Source organism: Scomber japonicus, chromosome 11 (assembly GCF_027409825.1).
Source record: "Scomber japonicus isolate fScoJap1 chromosome 11, fScoJap1.pri, whole genome shotgun sequence".
Classification (NCBI taxonomy): domain Eukaryota; kingdom Metazoa; phylum Chordata; class Actinopteri; order Scombriformes; family Scombridae; genus Scomber; species Scomber japonicus.
Window position 1 is genome coordinate 24,208,787 of NC_070588.1, and position 22,546 is coordinate 24,231,332.

The window sequence follows — 22,546 nt, forward strand, 5'->3', positions numbered from 1 at the left end:
CAAACTATTCTAAAAGAGAAATGCTTGCTAATTTGCACCCACACATCTTCAATCCCTAACACAAAATAATTGTCACATACAGTAATGTGAACATACACCCACTAATCACACCCACAGGCACATATTAACACAGGCAAAAATCAATGTCTCCAAGAAGTTTTATCCAATGCATCGACTCATAAACTGGCACATGCCTCGCACACTAACACACGACCTGCCCACATCTCTAGACAGCACAAAATTCTATGAGATCTGAGGAAGCCCAGAAATAGGCAGTCTCTTCACACCCATTAGTACCATAAATAATGCTGTATCTATTCATGAGCTGTTTCCATGGAAACAATGCACACCTGATTTCATTTTGATGAGAAAGTGGGAGGTACATGAGCCTCAGGGAATTGAACGGATTGATTAGCTTTGCTTGTTGTAGGGGAACAGGGAATGCATCACCCAGCCCTGGTAGATACTGTACATTACAGTGTCAATAATAAGGTGTTGGTACCAATCAAATCAGGCACTGGAAGTTTCCCTCAAGAAGAAACTAGTATTATTGCCCTATTACAAGGCATGAACACGCATGACAACTCTTGATGTGTGTGTTTCATTATCACTCCCTACTACAGTATGAATTTCTGTTGTATTGGTTGCTGTTTGAATGAACATTAAGGACACTGTTGACTACACATTTTCAAAACAGTGCTTGATCATGAGGTCACACATCAGCTTTTGGCAAGTCACGGTGTAATGAATAATGAGAAATAATTATGGTAACTGTACAAACTCTTCACAGAGGTGTCACAACATGGAAAACAACATCAAGACTATGTAGGTAACTTGTTGTGTAAGGTATTGAGAAAGCACTGAAAACAGTAATATTGCTGTCAGTAACAACCTAAACAAACGGACCCTTATCCGTTTTATTAGTTGCAGCTGTGTGACACCTGAAAAGGGTCTGTTGGAGATTTATGTTGATGTCACTTTAAAATGCATTCAACTGTGAATAGGTCTTTTTCACAGCAGACATCTTGACATGTCAGGGAAAGCACAGGTGTTACTAATGACATTAACTATGACTCTGTTCTATTCAACTGTACCACTAAGCCATGACAGAGTGACAGTGAACCAGCATGCACACTACCAGGAACCTGAAACTGAAGCAGCTAAATTGAATTGAGCCACGGATAATCTTATTTTTCACACGTGTGCTTTTACTACTCTGACATGTCGACATGTCTTCTGTGAAAAAGGCCAGTTGTGTGGGTTTATACTGCATTCACACAATGTCAGGAAAATGGAAAAATAAAGTAGCCAGTATATCAGACTGGCTACTTTATCATGTATATTTCTGAATGTTCATTAATAAGTAAAATATTGGTACTGACACATCCTCGAAATTAGCTGTTAGAAGACACCTGATGTGTACCATTTCCATAATAACAATTCAATGTATACAACACGTACTATATAATAATTGTTATTAGTATACTGTTTTTGAAGTTAGTGTACAAGGAATAAATAAAGAGAAACATTATTAATAAAAAGCTGTCTCACTACCTTACACAATACATTTTTCTGTTTTGCATTAAACATAAAAGTATCCCAAAAAATCCAGCATTGTTTAGTATGCATACTGATTTTTGAGTCTAGTTAGTTCCCTTGCAGTCGACTCGTTACAACACATATAATAAAGGATATCACGCTCCCACATGACCTGACTGAAGACACCTCTATTCATGCATTTAAGGCAGAGGAGAGGCCCTGGAGAGGCAGGTCAGGTCTGTGGAGAAATTGCTATGAAAAACTACTACTACTACTACTAGAGGCTGAGTGGCCCTCTTATCCACCGGCTCAGAACCCATGGCGATTCGTGGGGTTTCTCCTTCCCCTGAGCCGACAACAGCAGACAAACTGCTGCCCATGTCACTGGACTTCGTCTCAGAATGAACTTTGACATGGACCAAACCACTGTCTACCCGCGTCACAGTGCCTGACTATGGACAGTTATGGATCTGGATGAAGAATAAAAGAGCTGGTTTGATCAACTGTCTGCCTATGGAGCCTAGCAGCTTATCTGGCCTCATCCCAAAAGCATGGTGTGGGCGGCCCCACAGCTCAGTTAGAGAAGATATACTGGGTGCAGGCAGGTAAGAGGAGAGGTGATTCATCTGTGCCCATCTGCATGCCATCCTGTTCAGGGGTTCAATTTAATAGCTATGGGTCTGCCCTTAAATGTGGTGGTGATGATCCAAACTGCGAGGGCATCATCTACTAGAGGCCTATATGCCTATAAATGGTGAGTGATCAAGCAGTGGTGTCAGGACCAAAATATCCTCCCTTTTCAGTGCTCTGTTGTGGATGTTTTGACATTCCTTCAGGAGCTGCTAGATAAGGGTCTCTCCTTTTCCACAATTAAGGCAGCCATATCTGCCCGTCTTGTTGGTTTTAATGGAGTGACGGCAAGCGCTTATCCTTTTAACATACGTTTCTTAAAAGGAGTCCACTGGCTGAGGCCTGTAGTTAAATACAGTGTTCCCTGCATTGGTGCTTGAGGCTCTTTGAGGGCCTCCATTTGAGCCCACTGAGTCTGTAGATATGAAATTTTCTTTCCTACAAAACTGCACTTCTCCTCCCTTAGACCTCTGCAAAGCCGTCATGCTTTATCTATGCATCCTTCTTGCACCCAGTTCACTTCAGATGGCTCCAAGGTTACATTGCACCCGATATGGTGTAGGAGCAGAAGGGAGTGCATTCGGTTATTAATAATAATGAATAATTATCATAAATAATTATTAATTATTAAAAGGAAATCAAATAATTATACATTTTAATTATTAATTTGGGGCACCACCCGGAAACCGGGACAGATAACTAAACTTCAGACTTAGCCTGAATTAAGAATAACACTTTGGAAAATTAAGGATAAGAGTCCGAGCTCCGACTATTTTGATCAGCCACTTATCACAATAACACAATAATCACAAGACCCTTCTCTTTAAATCTGTAACAATTTATTAACCAACCATCAACCAACAAGTTAATCAATGTCCAGTTATAAACTTTGTGAGTAACTGTGTTAACTAGTCTCTGACCTAAACTATTTGATTGAATTCCTGGCCGTAGAAAATCCACAAAGCTGTGTCATGTTAACCTCCTGAAGCTATATGACTCATGAGTCTCTGTTTCCACTGCAGCAGAGCTCTTCAGTCAAGCCAGTTTTGGTCTCTAGCCCTGTTTTGATGTACAAGATTTCTGAACCAGTAGTTGAGAGGAAAGAGGTGGACATTGCTCCTAATGATGGGTTGTTGCGAGGCCACTTGAAAAATTCAGACACTGAAAAATGAGTAGATGGGTTGATGAGTTGATTAAATTAATTAACAGCTATCTATCACTGTTTTCTGATACCCCGTCCCAAACACACTTGTATTGCTGCTTGATGTTGGAGTCGCTGAGCCCATCAAGCAGCGCTTTCATTGCGTGTCAGATGAGAAGAGGAGACAGTTGGAGGCTGAAGTACAGTACATGCTAGATCAGGGGTCTGCAACCTTTATTATCAAAAGAGCCAGCTAGATAATGGCATTGCTGAGCCTTGTTCATCCAGCTGGGCTTGCCCATGCATCCTACTTAAAAAAGGCAGATGCTAGTTTGAGGACTTGTACTGACTAGCCCAAGGTGAACAGTCTCAGTAAACCTGATCTGTATCCTCTTCCCCACATGGAAGATTGCGTCGATCTGGTAGGTTCAGCCACATTTGTGAGCAAATTTGCTCTTCTCAAAGGGTACTGGCAAGTCCCGCTCACCAAAAGGGCCAGGGAAACCTCAACCTTCATAACTCCTTCAATAAATAGTCCCAACTAACCCACAAGCAACTTAAATTACTAAAAGAGGTAGAGTCGCGATCGTGAAGGAAACGAAGGGCCAGCTCTGTCCACAGATGACCCGAGGCACAGTGGAGTCTCTGGCTGCGTTATCTGATGTGCTAATTGACAAAGTGGCTTACTTTCGCTCACGGTGGCGCTAACACAGATCCCTGGCGGGATAACAGAAACAGTTTAACATAGAAACTATGCTGGCAACAACTGTAAACAGACTGCTCAGATACCAGCAGCAAACACAGACACTGCAGTCCAAAACACAAGAAGACTTCGCACTGCTCCCTTTTAAAGCTTTGAAGACATCAGCAGAACTGGAAGTGACATCAGGTGTTTCTCAGCTGATGAGGGACGAGATTCAACGGGATTCACCGGATGTCGAATCTAGGTTGATTTTACCTAGGCCTTGGGGAAGGGTCTTAAGGGGGCCCTTTCTTTGTTTCCTTGGGGCCAAAGGAAGAACTCAAATCAGGCATCCCTGATTCCATGTAGGCCTCTCAGAGACAAAGAAGCCTATGTGCTCCTAATTCAGTCCCAACAATGGTATATTTGCCTAAGATTATCCCTATAGCCTATAGCTCTATACCTTTTGAAATCTCGAGTTTTCACCCCCTACTTTTGCATCTGAAGAGCAGAGGAGGTTGCATTCCATGTGTTCTGTCCAAGTGCTACAAACCTGCACAGGCCGCACCCAGTGAGCGCATTTATGTGACCAATTGTTTGTTTGTCTCATTAATCCGGCCAGGGGCAAAGCTCTGTCTGAATAATGGCTTTCTCATTGGATTGTGGAGCCTATCTCCTTAACTTACAACAACAGAGATCTTCCGTTGCTTTGGGGTGTGAGGATACAGGGGCATGGTGACATCATGGGCTTTGTTTAGGCATGAATAGAGGTGTCCTCAATCAGGTCAAGTGGCTATAGATATCCAATACTATATGTGTTGTACCTTATTCCTCTTCTTCAGGGAACAGAAGTTATAGTCATAACATTTCATTTTGTTGTGTTTCAAGAGTTAAGACATGACATGCTCATAACAAGTATGGTACTGGGACACAGCTAATGAGTCAGGCAATCACGTGTGCAGATAGAACAACAAACTTAGTAATGCTGTAAAATAAATCCATATTTCCATTATTTTAAAGGCTGTCACAGTCATTTTTTCTCAAGCACCATATTGCCAGTCAAACAAAATGTAATTATGGTACACAAAAAGCCAATTAGCTTGTTGTGACAAGCCACTTTTATGGCTGGTATCTAGAGTCACATATTTATGAAAGTGCGAGTTCATCATGAGTTTGAGGTCACCTGCAGTTATGCATCCCAGGTGTTCTATGTAACTGTTCTGGCCCACGAGTTTCTGTTTTTGTGCTTTTGTGTTATTTCAGCATAACTTGTGCTGGTGATGCTCTCTAGACTGTTTTGATGCTTAATCACAGGTTTATGCACAGCTCTGAGGAATGCTGTTCTTAAATAGGACAAAGGCAAACATTTGGAGGCGATGTGAACCTCAAAATTAAACCGAAGATAAAACACATACTGATCTGTCTGGCTGCTTCAGATTAAAAAGGGCCCATATATGAATTAGACTACTGTTACAATACTGTTGATAGAATTAAAAATGAGGCTTTTATCTTTCTATCTCAGCCCATTCTCCTGCCTGAGCCATATTAACCACATTTATTAGAAAGTACTGTTTTGATCACAGACAAAAGATTAGATAGATATTTTAAATATAAACGATTACTGACACAACTAATAGGACAAAAACCAATTAGATGTCAAAATTGTCAATCGAATCCTAGTCTATGGCCCTCTGGAATAATGATGCAGGAAATCATATTCCATATTGAAAGGCATTTGTATGATTCTGTCTACATCTTCATAAAGGCAAAAGCATAGGTTTTTATCATAAAATTGCACTAGGATATATGATTTTCAGTAACGCTTCTCCCTAATAGACTAATTTCAATAGAAGAAAGATCACAGTGAGTGATTAAGCTATCAAATTAGATAAGTCTGTCAGAGCCAAACAAAACTGCCACATCAGCAGGGTTTCATCTGCACTGGCACAAATATAGCCCCCTTTACTCTTGACTCAACTATAAAAAACACTCAGAAAGCAACTGTGGAATAATGCAAAATACAAGCATAGATATTAAGCACATATTGATAGTATAACACCTTCCTCACCAACCAGTACCTACACTAAAAAAAGAGGAGTGAAACTCAGTAACTGAACTCCTTTTCAGATCCAGTCTAATTACACGAAACTCAGACTAATTAGCGGTGAGTTTTCCTGTTCCAGAAGACTACATTTGTGAGTGGAGTCTAAAGGATAAATGTGCTGAGAATAAATCATTAAAAATAACTTCAACGTGTTTCCATGGAGTTGATGTTTAAACTGTTATGTAACTGATTTATTTTTTTACACAGATGCAGCCAGTTGCTGCTAATTAGATGTGGATAATGACATGATTGGGTAAATGTTAATTATCGCAGCTTATCATCATTTGTCTGTGCTGGCTCCTTAAAGCCCAATGACATGGTCTAATGATCAGGCTTATGTGGATTTTGTTTTTTTCATAATCGTTTTTAGTACCCCTGAGAAATGAATGGAGCTCAATGGAGAACAGAAAGTTCTTGTTAGATAAACCAGCCTAAATAATGAGGAACTGCAAGTATCCATGGTTACTTGAGTTACAAAGTCAACAGAGTGTGGGTGTGTACGATTGCATAAAGCTTGAACGATCAAAAAGTGGCATGGAAAGCAACAGAATGGAATGGTAAGGGAGGGCACCACTGTTGAAGTGCTATTTTAAGGTTTGCTGTGATTCTACACCTTGTATTTGTGTGCTTAAGTAACAGATAAGAGGGGGAGAGAGGGAGGGAGGGCACTGTTGTTAGTCCTCCTTTCATCAAGCACTAGTGCCAGTTGATGAAAAACCTGGTTGTGCCTCCAGATGGGTGAGGCTGGGTGAGGCTGGGTGAGGCTAGGTGAGGCTAGGTGAGGCTGGTTTTACAGACGGTGAGTATATGCCCTAGGGTTGCTGGTGTTTGGCAAAGTGGACATGATGGGTCTTCCCCAAGCCACTGGTTCAGATTCTTAGGACTGGGAAGAACATTTTAAATTGCTTTAATGATGAAGCTTAGTCTGCCTCCTTCCATTTCCCAAAGATTTCAGGCAAGCTTCCAGTGTTGAAGCTGCTCAAGCTTTTCCCCATCTTGTCCTTTGGCCCTGTTTTGCCTGTGAGACTGCCTTTGCACATTCTTCTGCCTCCTCCTGCTGCCTTATCTCTTTTACCACAAGTCCTCTCTTCTGGGCAGGTGCTACTCTGTGCCAAGTGGGTTTACTTGTGCCTAGCCCAAAGCCATGTCTTCCATGCTGTACCTGGTCTACAATATATCCATGCTACCTGCTGCACTGCTTCAGATAGGTTCCACTTTCTGCCTGTTGCCACTCTGGAAGCTGCTGCCCATGTCTGAGTCCTGAGTTCCTGCCAGGGTCATATCCAGCCTTACCTTGTAGTATTTGTATTCTTCAATAAGGTTAGTGATAGTAACTTCCAGAACCCTATTCCCATACAAGTCAATATTGCTGAAGCATTATGTGAGTCCAAGCCATTTCTTGAAGTGTGCAGTGGACACAGTCATCAACTGCTTATATGGATCAAAAAGCTTGGGACAAAATCATTCTAATACAAATGCCGTTCACATAATTCAGTTATAATCAATTAGTCTGCTTACAGTGTTCATTCTGGGTCTTGTCCAGCAGTCGCTAGCTCAAACAGGCAGAACACAGTTCAGCTTGCTGGTTACATAGTTTGCTAATAAGGCTCTACGGTTAGGAGCTCTTCCCTGATCCTAGACAGCTCAGAATTCATCACCTCATCCGTGGAAAATGCAGTCTCTCAAGTGGATATCCCTCAAGTGTGTTTCAGACACTGCCTTGGATTTCTGACAACTAGCTGTAATCCAGCAATTACAGGAGGTAGACCATTAGCTCTGTTTGGGTTAGCTCTGCCATGCACATAGTAACTGTCAGTGACTCAGACTGCCAGGATCAGGTCCAGGAAGTCATGCCAAAATATAGATCAGTTAAAAAGACTTTAATGTCATTTAAAAACTATGTTCATTTCCTATATTCGGTGAGGAAACTTTGAAAATATCAAGAATTACAGTGTTACTCTTCAATAATGCTAACAACACTCTGCCTGTCCATGAATTTAAGACTACAGCACAAGTTTGTTTACTTTATCTCTTGTTGCCCAGTCAAGGTGCCCCCTTAACTCAGCCTGGCAGCTATTGTCAATCAAACACAGACACTGACACTGCCCTGCTGTCAGCTGAGATGAATAAGAGCATTTCTGACATTTTCCCAAATAGCTGTATTCTTCCTTAGTAATCTTTCCTATTAATGATAGATTTTTAATTTTAATTTTAATTTCCAGCTACAAAAAGGGATGACCAAATTTCAGCTGGAGCTTAAGTCTATCACAAGGGTAAAACAAATTCAAATTGTACTATGTCAAACACTGATTCACTAGTGTGCCAAGTACCCTGATTTGTCTGGAAAAAAAACTGTTACACTACTTACTGACCCAGCTTTTTAAAAAGTGTATAAATACCAGGAAAAACTAAAGCCACTGAGAGGATTTACCTGGTCTATGTAGAAGGCCGTTCCTGAGCGGATCTCTCTCCTCTGTTTCAGGTCAGTCTCTGTGGTGTCCCTGGACAGAGCTACATACTCTACTTCCCTTTTGGTCAACTCCTGGTCAACAAAAAGAGACAAACATCATTTCAAACAACCCTTCACAAACTCACACAGCATTTTCAGGTTTCAGTTCTTCAATAGTTTTAATAATTAATGTTAATTTATACGTTTTTTCAAACCGATTTCATGAACTCAAACAATAAAAAAGAAGCCAATGTCAATGTAATCTTTATTTATATAGCACATTTAATACAGCCAATGGCCTACCTACCAGTCCAGATGTTCATATGTTGACTCTCAAATAGAAATGATACTAACAGCTCAGGTAAATGTTGTCTCATGAAACATCCCACAAGCGCCCATTTCTATTAAAATTGTCATTGTCATTTCCCAGCATACATTTTTGTACAAATAAATGTTTATACAACACTGTCCACATGTTGCCGTGGCAAACTGACATTTAAATATCAGAGACTGGGTTGGGAATTTGAAGAATAATTTGATATGTCATACTTGTCAGTTGCTAAATTAAAATTACAATGTTTTGGGGTTTTGTTAAGTTCATGTTTTTTGACATGCTGTCGAGCTATACAGTTGAGTTTTGTTTTGTGTGTGAGTGTGTGTGTCTGTTTGAGTTACTAGTGTACTCACAAGATACTGCATAGCTATGGATCGTCTCAGGGGTCCCGGTGGACCAATGAGAAACACATCCTGACCCAAAAGGTCTTTCTGCATAATCCATCGTAGGTGCTGGGCGACAGTCTGGGGTAGGGAATCTGAAACTAGTATACCCAAACAAAGTCAGATCATACTGAAATTTTACCATTTTAACAATTGTTTTCTAACATTTTACTAACTTTTATTTCATCTATAGCCGGTCTTCCTCTTATCTCATGCAATCATGCATAGTATCTATCTGAATACACAAACACGTATTCAGTACACACAAATATTTACATACTGTGTTTGACAGGAACAAGTTCTGGATTCTGAGGTGCTTTGAGTTTGTATGAGATATCTCCGATCTTCACCGTGTCACCTGCAGGCACACAGAGTAAACAATACATGAGCAGGTCCTTCACAGACAGAAATAAGCAGGACAGTTAAAGTCACATTTTGGAGAAAAAAAAAAGTTATTTGACAGCACTTCCTGCAATAAATATCATTAATGATGGCTGCACATCTTTTAGGTGCACCAGTTCCAGGGCTCCGGTACTGTGCATGCTCACTAGCTGGAATGGCTTATTGGGACAATTAAATGATTGAAGCCATTGTTAATGTTAATATTTACAGGCGTACTTTTATTGCGTTGACAAGTCAAAATGTGTGCCATGAAAAGGGTCTATAGACAGTGGCTTCTACTAAGGGATAATGAGCCTCAAATCCATAATACAAATGTATTTAATTTCCTTTCCACTTTTATATGTTTGACTTTTATATTTATTTGTTGCATTTCTCTTAATGTTTGTGTTTTACAGTTTGAATTGTTTTTTAGATTTCCATTCATTTCCATAATGACTGTGCTGTTGGTTTTGTATGTTTTTTGTCATTAGGGACAACTCTATCTGTAGGCCTTTTTCACAGCAGCCATGTTAACACATCACAGTAGGAAACACACAGGTATAAAAAATAAAGTGAATGAAAGTCCTAGTATGGTGCATGCTGGCTAAATGTGTCATGATCACAGCTTAAGACATAAGTATGGTAACAGGATACAATGGAGCCTGTGTTAATGTGTCATCTGTGGTTTTTGATGTAAGAAATATCTGCCTGCAGGGAACTGATGTAAAGCAGGATAGAGAGCTACTTTCCTGAAGTGTGAATGCATTGACAATGTCTTCCAGTTTTTGAGCGTGTAGAGTAGAATGCAACAATTTTCACTTCAAGGTTACCTCTTGCAATAACTTGCTAGTTACAACACATAAAAGACTCAAACTGGGTCCAATTGCAATGTTACTCAACATAAACACCCTACTTACATTCAACTTATTAAATGAATGGTGCTTTAATGTTCCCACTTCACATTAAGTCGTACACTTGTTATGTTATTGTGTTTAATGCCAGCTTATTAGAACAAGCATATACTATGGTAATAGGCTGGAAGAATGAATAGTGTTTCCATTCATAGTTGTTTTGTCCATTCATCCAAAAAACACTTTAATGTTTCTTCTATAGATTTAGCAACTAATTAGTAAACAAATTAGTGTTAGTCTTATATTTGAAACTAAACCTGATTTTTTCTTTTTTTTTAATTCACAGTACTACCCAAAATCTCCCTCTTTGTCAGTCTTTTGGATCATATTGTTAAAAAAAGTTATAAGAGTTTAATGAAAGTAAAATGAAACAACAACGTATGGTTTACATTTTCTATGTCATACACAAGTGTCTTCATTTCAAGTGTCAATTGAAAGGAAGAAGAAAAAAAAACTTCCATACATTTAGTTTATATACTATTAAGATAAGTCTATAGCCTATAAGTCTTGAACCCAAAGGCAGAGGTGGTGCTATGGGAAACACAATTTTACCAGGAGGGGAACAGGGGGAATAGTCTTTGACACAACACCATACAGTCTATGCACAACACCTGTTAGAAAGTTGGTCACCTAGCAACCACGTATATTAATAGGCGTCCAAAAGAGATTAAAATGATTCATATTAACGGCTTTTGTGCAATTGTCTAGCTAGCTATTACCAGTGACAATGCACAGGCCTATTCCGTAACCCGTTATTAGTAGGCCGGTTACCTGAGGACGTGTTGAGAAGTTTGACCTCATGGGTTCTCCACATCCAGCCGTCTCTACCCAGGACAGAACCCAGAATGTTCCTCACCCTCCTCGCAGCGACCGCCGCAGCTGTGCCGCGACATATTATCTGAGTGTGCATACTTCAACTATGCCATCCAAAACGTAACGCTTTATGTCAAATAAAAGTCCACAGGCTTGTTAGGAAGCTATGTCCTGACCTGTCTTATCCACATTTCATAATATGTCAGCTCATTTTGCGGCAGCCGGAAGATAATAAAAGAGGGACAAACTGGTCCGTAGCGAAAGTCTTCCGTAGAGGTATCATTTTTGTTTACACGTAATCGACCGTTCCGACATAGTATTTCATCATTTTAACCTTTATCACTACTTTCACCGAGGTAATACAATTCTCTAATTTCTCCTCAGTAAAACTAGCCTATAGTCTTTATCCATTTGACATTTTATTATGTTAATCATAGTGTGCTGACTTTAAAAGCCTGTAGGCTCAGAAACAATTTGGACACAATAGTTTATTAGTTAAGAATACTAAGAACAATATAATTTTTTAGCTATGTCTGTGTAACATGTAGGCCTATGTGTATGTTTGTGTAACAGAACAAACCGACATTAAAATTAGCCCTACATTTCAGGTGTCTCTCACAAACACCTTGGCTATGGCACACACCAAAGGTTTTTTCTCCAAGATGATATTGTATTGTTTACAATTATATTTTGTATGACATAATTCGGTTTTTTTTATTACCCTGGCTCACCTTCTCTCTGTCCCCACTTCCTCTCATTGAATCAATTACATTTTAAATATGGTCTGAAGCCAAAACACAAATTTGAATCAATCTAATCATTTTTAAAATTATACAATAAAAGAGAATGAATTGCACAGTAGCTACCACTCAAAAATTTGAACGCACTCGAGTGTGCCCAAACTTTGTATGTACGTATGTATGTATCATCAGTTACAATTTTCTAAATTGACATGCCAATGAAAAAATTGAGAAATTAAAATTACAATCAGTTAAAACACAAAAATAATTATGAACAGTTCAGTTGGGATTTTTTTGTTTTGTTTTGTTTCATTTTTTGTTAGTATTTCTGTTCTATTATTTTTCCACCATGTCGGCATGTCTTATATCACTGAAAGATGCATGTTTTGTAAAATAGTGGTGTCTTTAAATATCATGTGGGACAGATCAAATGTTTGGCATGATACAAACATAACACTGAAACTTAAAGTTAATAATATAAACTGAATATACAATAATATCATCATGAAAAGTAGCCAAAAGCATTTCCCTCAAATATTTTGCATACAGTCATAACACACTTGTACTTGGAGGGATTCAGACTAATTATCATTCTATTACATTTATCAATTGGCAAAACTAGTTACTCTGGAGATTCAGATTTTACACACAAAATATTTAATCAACAAATACAATATGATGCATTATTGTAGATTTAACTATAGGCTACAGCAGTATATAAAGCTCCAGGCCTATATTTAATTGCTAAAACTTACACTTTAAGTACAATTTTGGATGGATTACTATTGTGTGTAATTAATAATTTTACTTAAGTAATAGTTTTTAGTGCTTCTTCTACTACTACTACTGCCAATTCATTCCCAATTAGAGAAAGGGTGGAGATAAGGAACCAAGCAGGGAGGCACCCCAGAATTTATCCGTGGCACCCAATCGTTAAATCCGCCCCTGAATACCAAGCTAGATTACGTCATTTACATTAAACACTCACACAGTTCCTCACGCGCGCGTGCACACGCATTCATCGCTGTATATATAGTAGGCACGCACACCGGAATTGTGCGCGTGTCAGGCCGTCGCACCGTGACAAACCGTGCCGAGCCATGCGCGTTTAAGCGGGTTTGACATCTATCACGTGGAGCGCTGATATAGGCTCGTAAAACGGGGCGAGAAGAGCAGGAGGAGAGCGAGGAAAGTAGAGGGAGGACACGGAGAGTTAAATCACTTGTGTTCAATGCTTGTATGAGTGGTGTGAGGGCACAAAGCGAGTTCCTCCACCTCACACCGACTCGTTTCTTTTCTCCCCGGAGCGGACAGAGAGGTCTGGGACTATGGAGGATGTCTACCATTACACCCGCAGCCCTGCCTGGGAGGAACTGGTTAGTAACATTCAACACATGGGATTTCTTCTTTTTAAATTGGTTTTAAATCACTTCGTTTGTGGTGCTCATTGCGACTTTAAATACTGACCTTGTCTCTCTCACTTTGGCGGTGTTTCGTCATCTGTAGCTTGTTATTTCCTTTCACTTAGACTCTGTAAGCGTTTGCAGTGATTTATACAGACTGCCGCTAAGATGTCATGGTGGGGTTTCACTTTTATTATTTATGAGTTATGTCTTCTTTGTCCCAAAACAAACGTAAAAGCACTAACAATGTGTTAGTAGGATACATTAATAAGTCTAAATTATAGCCTTTTCTGTTTTTTTAAATGTTGTGAACATTATAGCCTCCTTCGAGGTTGCGTTTATTCTCACACATAAGAGTACGAGCTTCTCTTCTCTTCTCTTCTCTTCTCGTCTCTTCTTCTAGTCTAGTTCATGTTAAGACTTGAAGAAAATCCTGTCGAAATAAGATTTTGATGTTTTTGATTACACAAAATCCAACTTGACCGTCTTGCCCAGGACATCACTGTATTCCAAATATTTAATATGCGCGTATATTATCACATATGCTATCTTATATCACTACTGTATAGTTTACAGTATGCCTGGGAATAGATAGTAAGTAGTAATGTAACCTTTTTGTGGATTAGAAAATCATTGTGCCCAATATTAAATCATGTTCATAAAACCACTCAATGGGGTCCTATTAGAGTGCAGCTTTATTGATTTGTTGTAATATTAATTCTAGTGGTTACCCTCTAGAAGTTCGGGGTTTTGACCCTAAAGAGAAATCAGAGTTTGGGCAGAGGTTGGGCTCCTTTTTAGTAAAGTGGATGAGGCGCTTGTGTAAAACAGCCGCTAGGGTCTGCCATGCCACGGACATGTCCACCGGTTTGCGGAGTGGATGAGGCGGTCTCTAGCCTCAGTCTGGACTGGCAGTGCAGGCTGGAGCCATATCCATCTGCCAAGCAGGGACTGGGGAGGGGGTTTTGTACTCTGTGGAGCCCATCCCCACTGTGCCGCGACATGCTACATCCCCTATGCGTTTACCAGCCCACACATACTCCAGAAAACGCCGCCGTCTTTATCCTAGAGACAGTGTGAGATGACAGCGAGGAGAGACGCTTCCCAGCCGCTGTGCAGCTCTCGCCTCCAGGAGAGGAAGGGAGCGGCAGACCGGGCGAAGACTAACCCCGATTGGTTTTATCCCTCCCCTCGACAGGAGCCGGAGAAAGGACCAGCGTCCGCGGCGGGGATCCATGCCCATGTGGTGGGTGCTGTCGCCGGCTCCGGCGCTGCGGACGAGTCCTCTGACAGCGAGGCAGAGCAGGAAGGCCCCCAGAAACTCATCCGGAAAGTGTCCACCTCAGGGCAGATCAGGAGCAAGGTAAGACGCCCCTGTCTCTTTGTCGTTGTGTGATTTGGATATCTTGATTTTGAAGGTTATGTGCTGACTGGGATTAGACTCTGAGGTAGCTGGGTGGCTTGTTGACTTCTTTGGATTTGATGATCAGGGGGCTAAGTGGGCTACTGAGGTGTCTCTGAGCAAGGCACTGGCTCACTAAAGCAGCCCCAGAGAGCTGATTAGTATCTAATCTGCCTGCTGGCCTGGTAATTATAAAGAGATGTGTGATGTGGACATTACGGTCTGTTTTTACATTACGTTATTTATCCAAGGTACCAGTGAAGCACACTGGCTGGTTGTTAATGCTTTGCAGTGAATGCCTGCAATACAAGCATGTGAATGCAGAGCTCTTGATTTTTTTTTTTAACCTGTTGCTTGGAGCTACATAAAAAACAAACTTTTCTGTACAAGTGTGAAATTGTATTACAATCATTTCACACAACTTGCTGAAATCTGATCTCACTGTCAATTATTTTATTTGTCAAGAGCTGATTATATTAATAGTTTGTTAGTTCAGTATTGTGGTGTCATTTTACATTAAGTCTTTCCTGCAACACACAATATTGTTTTGTCTTTAATTTCATTATCATCATCACAATAATCCTAATGTTGTTTTCATAAGTTAACTGTAATGTCAGTTTGACATGATAAGAAGTTAAGTATATAACATACAAGGAAGATTTAAATCAATTTAAAAACTATGTTCCACAAATTAAATATAGGATTGCTGCAATGCTGCGTTTTACTTGGAGGTGTAAGCAAGTGGATGCTGTTCTAATTCTTTCCTCTGACACCTTAGCTTCCCTGGCCCGCTTATCTTTTACACTGTAAGTGTGTGCTGTCCTCCCACACCAATGGATCCACTTAATTATTGACTGCTCCACTCCACCCTACCTGCATTATTCAGCATCGGGGTATATTTAAAGATGTGGGGCACAGGAATGTCTGTCTACCTTTCTCAGATTCACCCAGTGTGTCTGGTTCTATCTGGAGGACATGGTGCAGCACTGGAACAAACATTACATTCACTTTTTCATTAATCACTGATGGATTGATCAACATTGTGAATGAATGTTTTGAGAAAATGACAAAAATGGTAAACCCATTTTGTCCAATCAGCAGTCAAAAAAAGCAAGCAAATTCTCACATCTGGGCATTTGAAAAGCTGAAAGTGACACATGTTTAGGGTTGTAATTTGACAAATAATAAATAATGCAATACCAAACTTGTGATAGATGTATTTTCTGTCAGCTAACTAGTAATTACAACATGATCGTGTTTTACTCAATCAAGACCCAGTCTAAAAGGTAATAAAAATAGACTGTGTAAGTGTAAACACAGATCCAGCTGATGACTGTCCCTCATCAGCTGATGCTTGTTGACATTTCCTGAAGGACTGTTTATCATAAGGAGATTTTTCCAGGGACACGGTTACTCTTTACTCACCTGTTGCCTCTGAAGTTAAGGCAGGAGATTTAAAACGTGGGTGAAAGACAAGATGATGTGAGCTATGATGACTGCAGTATTGTATACTGAAGGGATGCTAATTGCATTGGTAGGCAGACAGCCCAAATACAGAGTACTCAATCTGTTCTGCCGTACTATATACAGCACACTACATGTCAGTTCTTACTGCTATCACAATGGTTTAAAGCATATACTGTAATTGTATCAGTGTGCTTAGCATGTTGACATTGTGCTAACAGAGGTTTCAGAGTTGTTGTCGTGTGGGTCAGAGGGTTTTTTCTGTGTGTGTGTGTGTGTGTGTGTGTGTGTGTGCTGAGAGTTACTAATGGATCATGCAGGCACTGACTCACTGAGTGTTGTTCCACTGGGTTGTTTGCTCAGCTCTGGACTATGTGTGCATGCGTGTTGGTGCACACATGTGTACACTTGCCCATCACATTGTCTATGTCCATCCCCTTCCCTGTCCACTATCTCCCTGGTTCTTCGGTTGCCACAGACAACCACATCTTTCGCCTCTTATTGGCTGACTCCATGGCGATGCTGCTTGTAAGACAGCTGGTTCGGTTGAAGGGGGCACATATGCCACAGTAGTTCTCATCCGCTCTCCTCTCAGATGTGCTCTCTCTCTCTCTCTCTCTCTCTCTCTCGCTGTGTTTTCATTTGGTTTAGATTTTGGTTGAATTACTAGAAAAAACATAATTAAATCGAAGCAGACAAGGACAAACATGCACATTTGCAGATATCTTTAACTTAACAACTAATTTAATAAAGCACAGAACTTTTTTAAAAAGTCTTTTTTATTTCCATGGAAGAAACCTAATACTGCCAATGGATGCTGGTGTGTTGTAAACATCTGTATGGATACTTGAAATTGGACAGAATTTGGGATGCTGCTTAATGATCATCAAGATAATTTCACAACATCTCATCAAGTTCTTAAAATATATCATATAAATATCAATCTTTACAAAAAAGAATGAAAGAAAATTAGATGTTGAAACTCTGTCATTGTTAACATGGATATTGATTGCATTGAATGTCTTGACTCTGGCAGGCACATTACACAAGGCAATTGAATGATTACTTCCATTTGCAGCTAACTATTCAGTTTATCCTCTTGATGTCAACTATTTCTGATAGCCACTTATAAACCCATCATGGCGAATCAATATATTGGCAGCTGCAAATGGTTGTTGTTGTTGGACGGTCGGCTGCTGCAGTGATGAAGTGCTGGGTATCATTTTTCCCTGCCTGCTGCTATGAGATCTCTCCTGTCAGCCATAAAGTAATGGGATTTGACCGCACATCGAGGGAATTTGATACTCCATCATATGGGCATTCATTTTCTCTTCCTCTCTTATGTAGTGAACGCAGCAACTTATATTGTTGTAAATGCATTTGTAGACATTAAACCAGCTAATTACAGTGAACACAAAACATATCGGGTGGAGTCAGACTACATACTCTAGCCTCTCTTGTGTCCTGTCATATCCACTCCCAAGCCCACCTCTCTCTCTCTCTCTCTCTCTCTCGATCTCTCTCTCTCTCTCTCTCTCGTTTCAGGGTGTTCTGCCGCAGCTGAAGAGAGCTTATAAAATTGTGACTAATACTGTAGCTGTGTGATTGAAAGCAGAGCTAATGGCATGCCAGGGCCTGCTGCAGCTGCAGCTGCTGCCGCTGTAGAAGGGACTGGGATCGCTCCACAAACCTGACATAGAATAATCCAGATCAGATAGAAGTGGAGTTAGGCGGGGTTTGGGATGAGGCGTTGTGGAGAATATTCGTTTTCAGTCCATGTTTCCCACATGTTTAGAAGAGGAGGCACACTGACATTTAACTTTTTTTTTTTTTTTTGGGAAGTGATTCCAGTCTTTAGAATAACTACACTTAAAAATCAGATGTAGACAGAGTTGGTGAATATCCACTCACAGATTTTTGTCTCCTTAAATGATCTTGCTCTTTGATAAAATATTCATTTGGAGGACTCTCAAATAGTCAAGCATAAATGGAAGAACATGTTCCTAAAGCTTCCTCCAACTGTGTGTTTTTTGTGATTTTGCCACTTACTTTTACAGTTAGTGGCAGTTCGTGATGATAGGTTAACAAGATGGATACATTCTTTAGAGAGAAAATACTTAAGATCATTTTTGAAGATAACTTTAGAAAACAATTTTTTATCATTCTTGTTTTCTCTTGCGTGCATTGGGCTCAAATCATTCTTTGCATTTTGATTTTGATGTCGTCCTCAGTCTACATTTGTTCTGTCTTATTATCAGCTTGTGAGTCAACTGTGAAGCACTTTGAACTGTACTTTAACCTGTATTAAAGGTGCTGTATAAATAAAGTGTGATTGATTGATTAAGATAAAGGAATCTCCACTTTAAATTGTGTTGAAATGGTGTCACCTCTTAATATGCCAGGTGGTCTATATCTCACACTTTCACTTACAGAAACAGTAACTGTACATTATGTACCATAATTTAATGTAGCACTGAAGCAACGTGAAGCTTTTTCGGGTTAAAAGCTGTAGTTGAATCTAATTGAGGTCATTGTGTGTAAATTGCTGGCCTCAACATCGTAACTTAACATCCCCTGTACCCACTTGACACATGTGTAACTACCCATACATATGGTTTAGTTGCACATAAGAGATCGCAGACAAGGGAATTACCCCTTCCCAGCTACTGCATTGTAATTTTCCCATCACCATGGTGAAACTTTAGCATGTGGTGGTGGGAGTATGAGGAGGAAGGGTACAGAGTCACAATTACACACAACAGAGGGGACAATATGTAGAGACAGCTACAGGAGATGGTGTGGACGAACCGGGGGAAGGAATGGAGAGAGAGAAAAGTGAGAAATGAAATTCAACACTGGTTTTCTAAAAGACTCGATTGTTCTGGCTCCACAGGCACTCCAGTCTTACTCAGGAATGACAAATGAGTCGGTAATGGAGGTATAACAGAGCCTCACTGCAAGGAATGATTCCTCAGACAGTAGTTTTCTCTTAGCCAGTCAGCGTTCACTAAAACTAAGGACGGATAAATAAGCATTCTTCTTTATGGACTGGTAAATCGCAGTTAGAGCAGTTTAGCTTCATCGGTCATGAGTTTAAATAATAAGAGAAGGGTTTCTTCTGTCAGGCTGAGATAGCCCTCTTTGTCTGTTATCCAAAAGCTCCTGCAAGACTCTGAATCTGTTTTTGAGAAGAAGATGCAATATTGGCAGGACACGGGAAGAGATCGGAGGTGGGATCTTTTTCAGCGGAGGCCTCTCTTCTCGCTAGGGCTAGAAATCATCGTGTGAGTTTCATACTTTGCTTACTTTCTCACTTCCACGCACCAGGCCAGTCACTGAGTGAATCGGGGCGTCGATGTCAAATTGTCGGTTTGGGAAAGTTACAGAAATTATCGGGCGCTGTCTCCCCAAATTCCGACATTGGAAAGGTGTTCAGCATGGGAGTATTAGACGCTGTTCCACCATCTGACAAGCACTTTTTTTGAAGCCTTGATCTGGAGCAGCCTCTGGAATCTCACCCAGCCAATGGTTCATACCCAACAAGCATTTAACAGATAGGGTCATAAAGAAGAGGAATGATTGATAACAGCATTAAAAATGTCACTGTAAGACGATGGAATAAAAGCCTTTGGGATGTGATGTTGATGAGTTTAGGACTCATAAAAGCTGCCCTGTACCTCTCATGCTTGCCATTTTAAGATCATATAACCTTTGCGCTTTTCATTAAAACACTTCTATAACAAGTAACTATCTAGAGAAGGATGAGGAAAGTCAAGCTTTTTATATAAGATTAATTAGATGGTAACCGAAGTGATTCCCCTAAAGGGACTAGTAATGGTTTTAGGACCCATAGCTCTGGAGCTTTAAGGTAAGCGAGAGAGAGAGACTATACCATTAGTAAAAAAAAAAAAAGGAGTCTATTGTTGACTCTAGTTAGGCCAAGCTTACGTTAATAGATGGTCAGGTCCTGCATGAACCAGCCATGTGAGTAAGCTGTTTGACTGACTGTTTGTCTGGGTATCGTCAAAGGCAGGACGTAGGCCCTGCTCTGCTCACTTCATTTAGCCTTTCAGGGAACTCTTGCTCTGCTCTTATCCACCAACCACAGCTGCTGGATTCATTTGAACTGCCTGTGCCTTTGTCTATTGTATAAGCATGTGTGCGTGTGCGTGTGTGTGTGTGTGTGTCACAGTGTCGGTGGTCAGTCAGAGTGTGGGTGCTACATGGCGCTCAGGTTACTCATTCCTCTCTGGCACAGGACTTGTTCTCTGTCTCACAATTTAGCAGAAGAGAGGAGCCGTGCACAGAGGCAAGCAGCGGGACTATTTATAGATCACTTCTGGCCTACTTGGCAACAGGAAGGAGATGAAGACAAGGAAAGGAACTATGGAGGCCAAGGAGGGACAAAATAGAAAATAGAACATCCAACTATTAGAGCAAAGTCACTTCTGTTGCTCCAGCCGCGCAGAGATAATTAAAGTTCCACTTTTTGACTTTGAGTCTCCAAAGTTTTCTGTTCTTGACATTTAAATGCGAGACAAAACTTCTATAAAAGCTTGACTGTTTTCAGATGTAGTGGTTGTCCCTCCAAAACAAAGTGTGAGAAGTTTGCTCAAGTTGAAATGAGACACAGTGATTCCACCAGAGACAACGCTGCACACTGTAGCTGGTAGCTGTAGCGGAAATTTATATTAAGACTTTATGGTGGTGTCAGTATACTAATACCGCTCATATGCTGCCGTGTAATGACTCAGCTCCACAGCTTTGCCACTCTGTGTGTCTCTGTGTGTTTACCTCAATCAGTCATGAGGTGCCCATTAAGCTTCTCAGTCATCAATGTGCTCTCCCTCTCCCGACCAGATTAGCCATCCGAGCAGCTGATTGGGCAGCCCGTCATGTGTATATGCTTACGTGAGTGTGCGGCTGCTTGCATGTCAAGAGCGGTACTGCAAGGGGAAAGTCACGAACAACACTCTTCCTTGTGGCTCCTCAAAAACAATAAGAGAAATGAGAAACTGCTGAACGAACCTCTTCACCTTCACTATTCTTCACTAGTCTTTGGTAGCCCAAGGACTCTAAATGAGGAGATGACTTCATCTGCCATGCCTGTGCTTCAGTCCCACGTCGATTGTAGTCGCAGGCAAGCAGCTGAGGCCTTATAGGGTAGTCAGCATTGAGGTATTTCACCTTAATCCACCACAGGAATTCAGCTTTCAGTCGTACTTATGGAAAAGGAAGTAGGGAATTAACATAGGTAGACAGCTGTTTCAGAGTGTCCTCTTCCTGTTGTGTTTTCGTACCCACTCTCAGCTTTTCTGTCCAACAACACAACACCAGAGAACTTCATGAGAAGATTTGTGTTCATGCTGGGCTTTTGAATTGTAATTCTTTCAGTTGTAGTGAATTTAAAATAGATCTTACTTTTTAGTTACTTTTAAAACCCCCTCCAGGATCCCCTGTATGTCATCTTTTTTAAAGTACTGGTAATTGGGAGTACAACCCTAACTGTGACGAGAAGAGTTACTGTAGAACATTTTGTGGGGGGGAGCTTTCTAAAGTCTGATAAAATTACTGATATGATATCATCAACTCTGACTTGGAAACTACACAGTTTCAACATATTGCCTGAACTCTAGACTAGGGTACTGACCAGGGTGGACATAGTGTTTTTGACATTTGAATCATACTAGACACTGCAATTCAGGATATCCCAGTCTCTGTTGCTTTGAGTTGGACTTTTTTTCTAAAAATATAACCCCCCCGCCCCCACCCCACCCAACTTTGTGAAACTCCAATACTACGTCGCTAGAGTGCCCTTTTTCACCTTTGTTACTAAAAAAGATGTTCCTTACTTTACTTGAGTGATAGATTTGGTTTTATTTGTCCAGATTTTGAGATTGATTGAAATTTGAGGTCTGCTCCTTAGAATTCCACCACTGCCGCAATGGATGAGTTGGTCATTTCAGTTTGAACAATGAGCTTTAAAGAAAATGCACAGCGATATATCTCTTTAGAAACCATGCCAGGACTCAGATCTTACTATGAGCATGTCTCCTAGGAACTACTTTTTTCATAAGAAATAGTCCCTATGTAGACTAGGACTGCAACTGTTTTTTCTGTTGATTATTTTTTTGATTAATCACTCGGAAAAAAAATAGTAACATCTTCAA

The 22,546-nt window shown here is 40.4% G+C and overlaps 2 protein-coding genes across 3 annotated transcripts in view; one reads left to right on the forward strand and one right to left on the reverse strand.

Moving 5' to 3' along the window:
- The window catches only part of vwa8 (von Willebrand factor A domain containing 8), a 69,292-nt gene extending 57,715 nt beyond the window's left edge, over nucleotides 1-11,577 (reverse strand). The window contains exons 1-4 of the mRNA XM_053328799.1: nucleotides 11,326-11,577; nucleotides 9,543-9,620; nucleotides 9,233-9,363; nucleotides 8,528-8,638 (exon numbers count right to left, since the gene is read on the reverse strand). Of these exons, the coding sequence (XP_053184774.1) occupies nucleotides 8,528-8,638; nucleotides 9,233-9,363; nucleotides 9,543-9,620; nucleotides 11,326-11,464 (459 nt within the window). The 5' untranslated portion in view covers nucleotides 11,465-11,577. The remainder of the gene's footprint in view (nucleotides 1-8,527; nucleotides 8,639-9,232; nucleotides 9,364-9,542; nucleotides 9,621-11,325) is intronic.
- Nucleotides 11,578-13,435: 1,858 nt separating this feature from the next.
- Nucleotides 13,436-22,546, forward strand: part of dgkh (diacylglycerol kinase, eta) — a 50,212-nt gene continuing 41,101 nt past the window's right edge. The window contains exons 1-2 of one of the 2 annotated variants that reach the window (XM_053328368.1): nucleotides 13,436-13,483; nucleotides 14,709-14,873. In XM_053328368.1, coding sequence (XP_053184343.1) covers nucleotides 13,436-13,483; nucleotides 14,709-14,873 — 213 coding nt within the window. Of the gene's footprint in view, nucleotides 13,484-14,591; nucleotides 14,874-22,546 lie in introns of those variants that run through there. The other variant, XM_053328367.1, reaches the window with a different exon arrangement.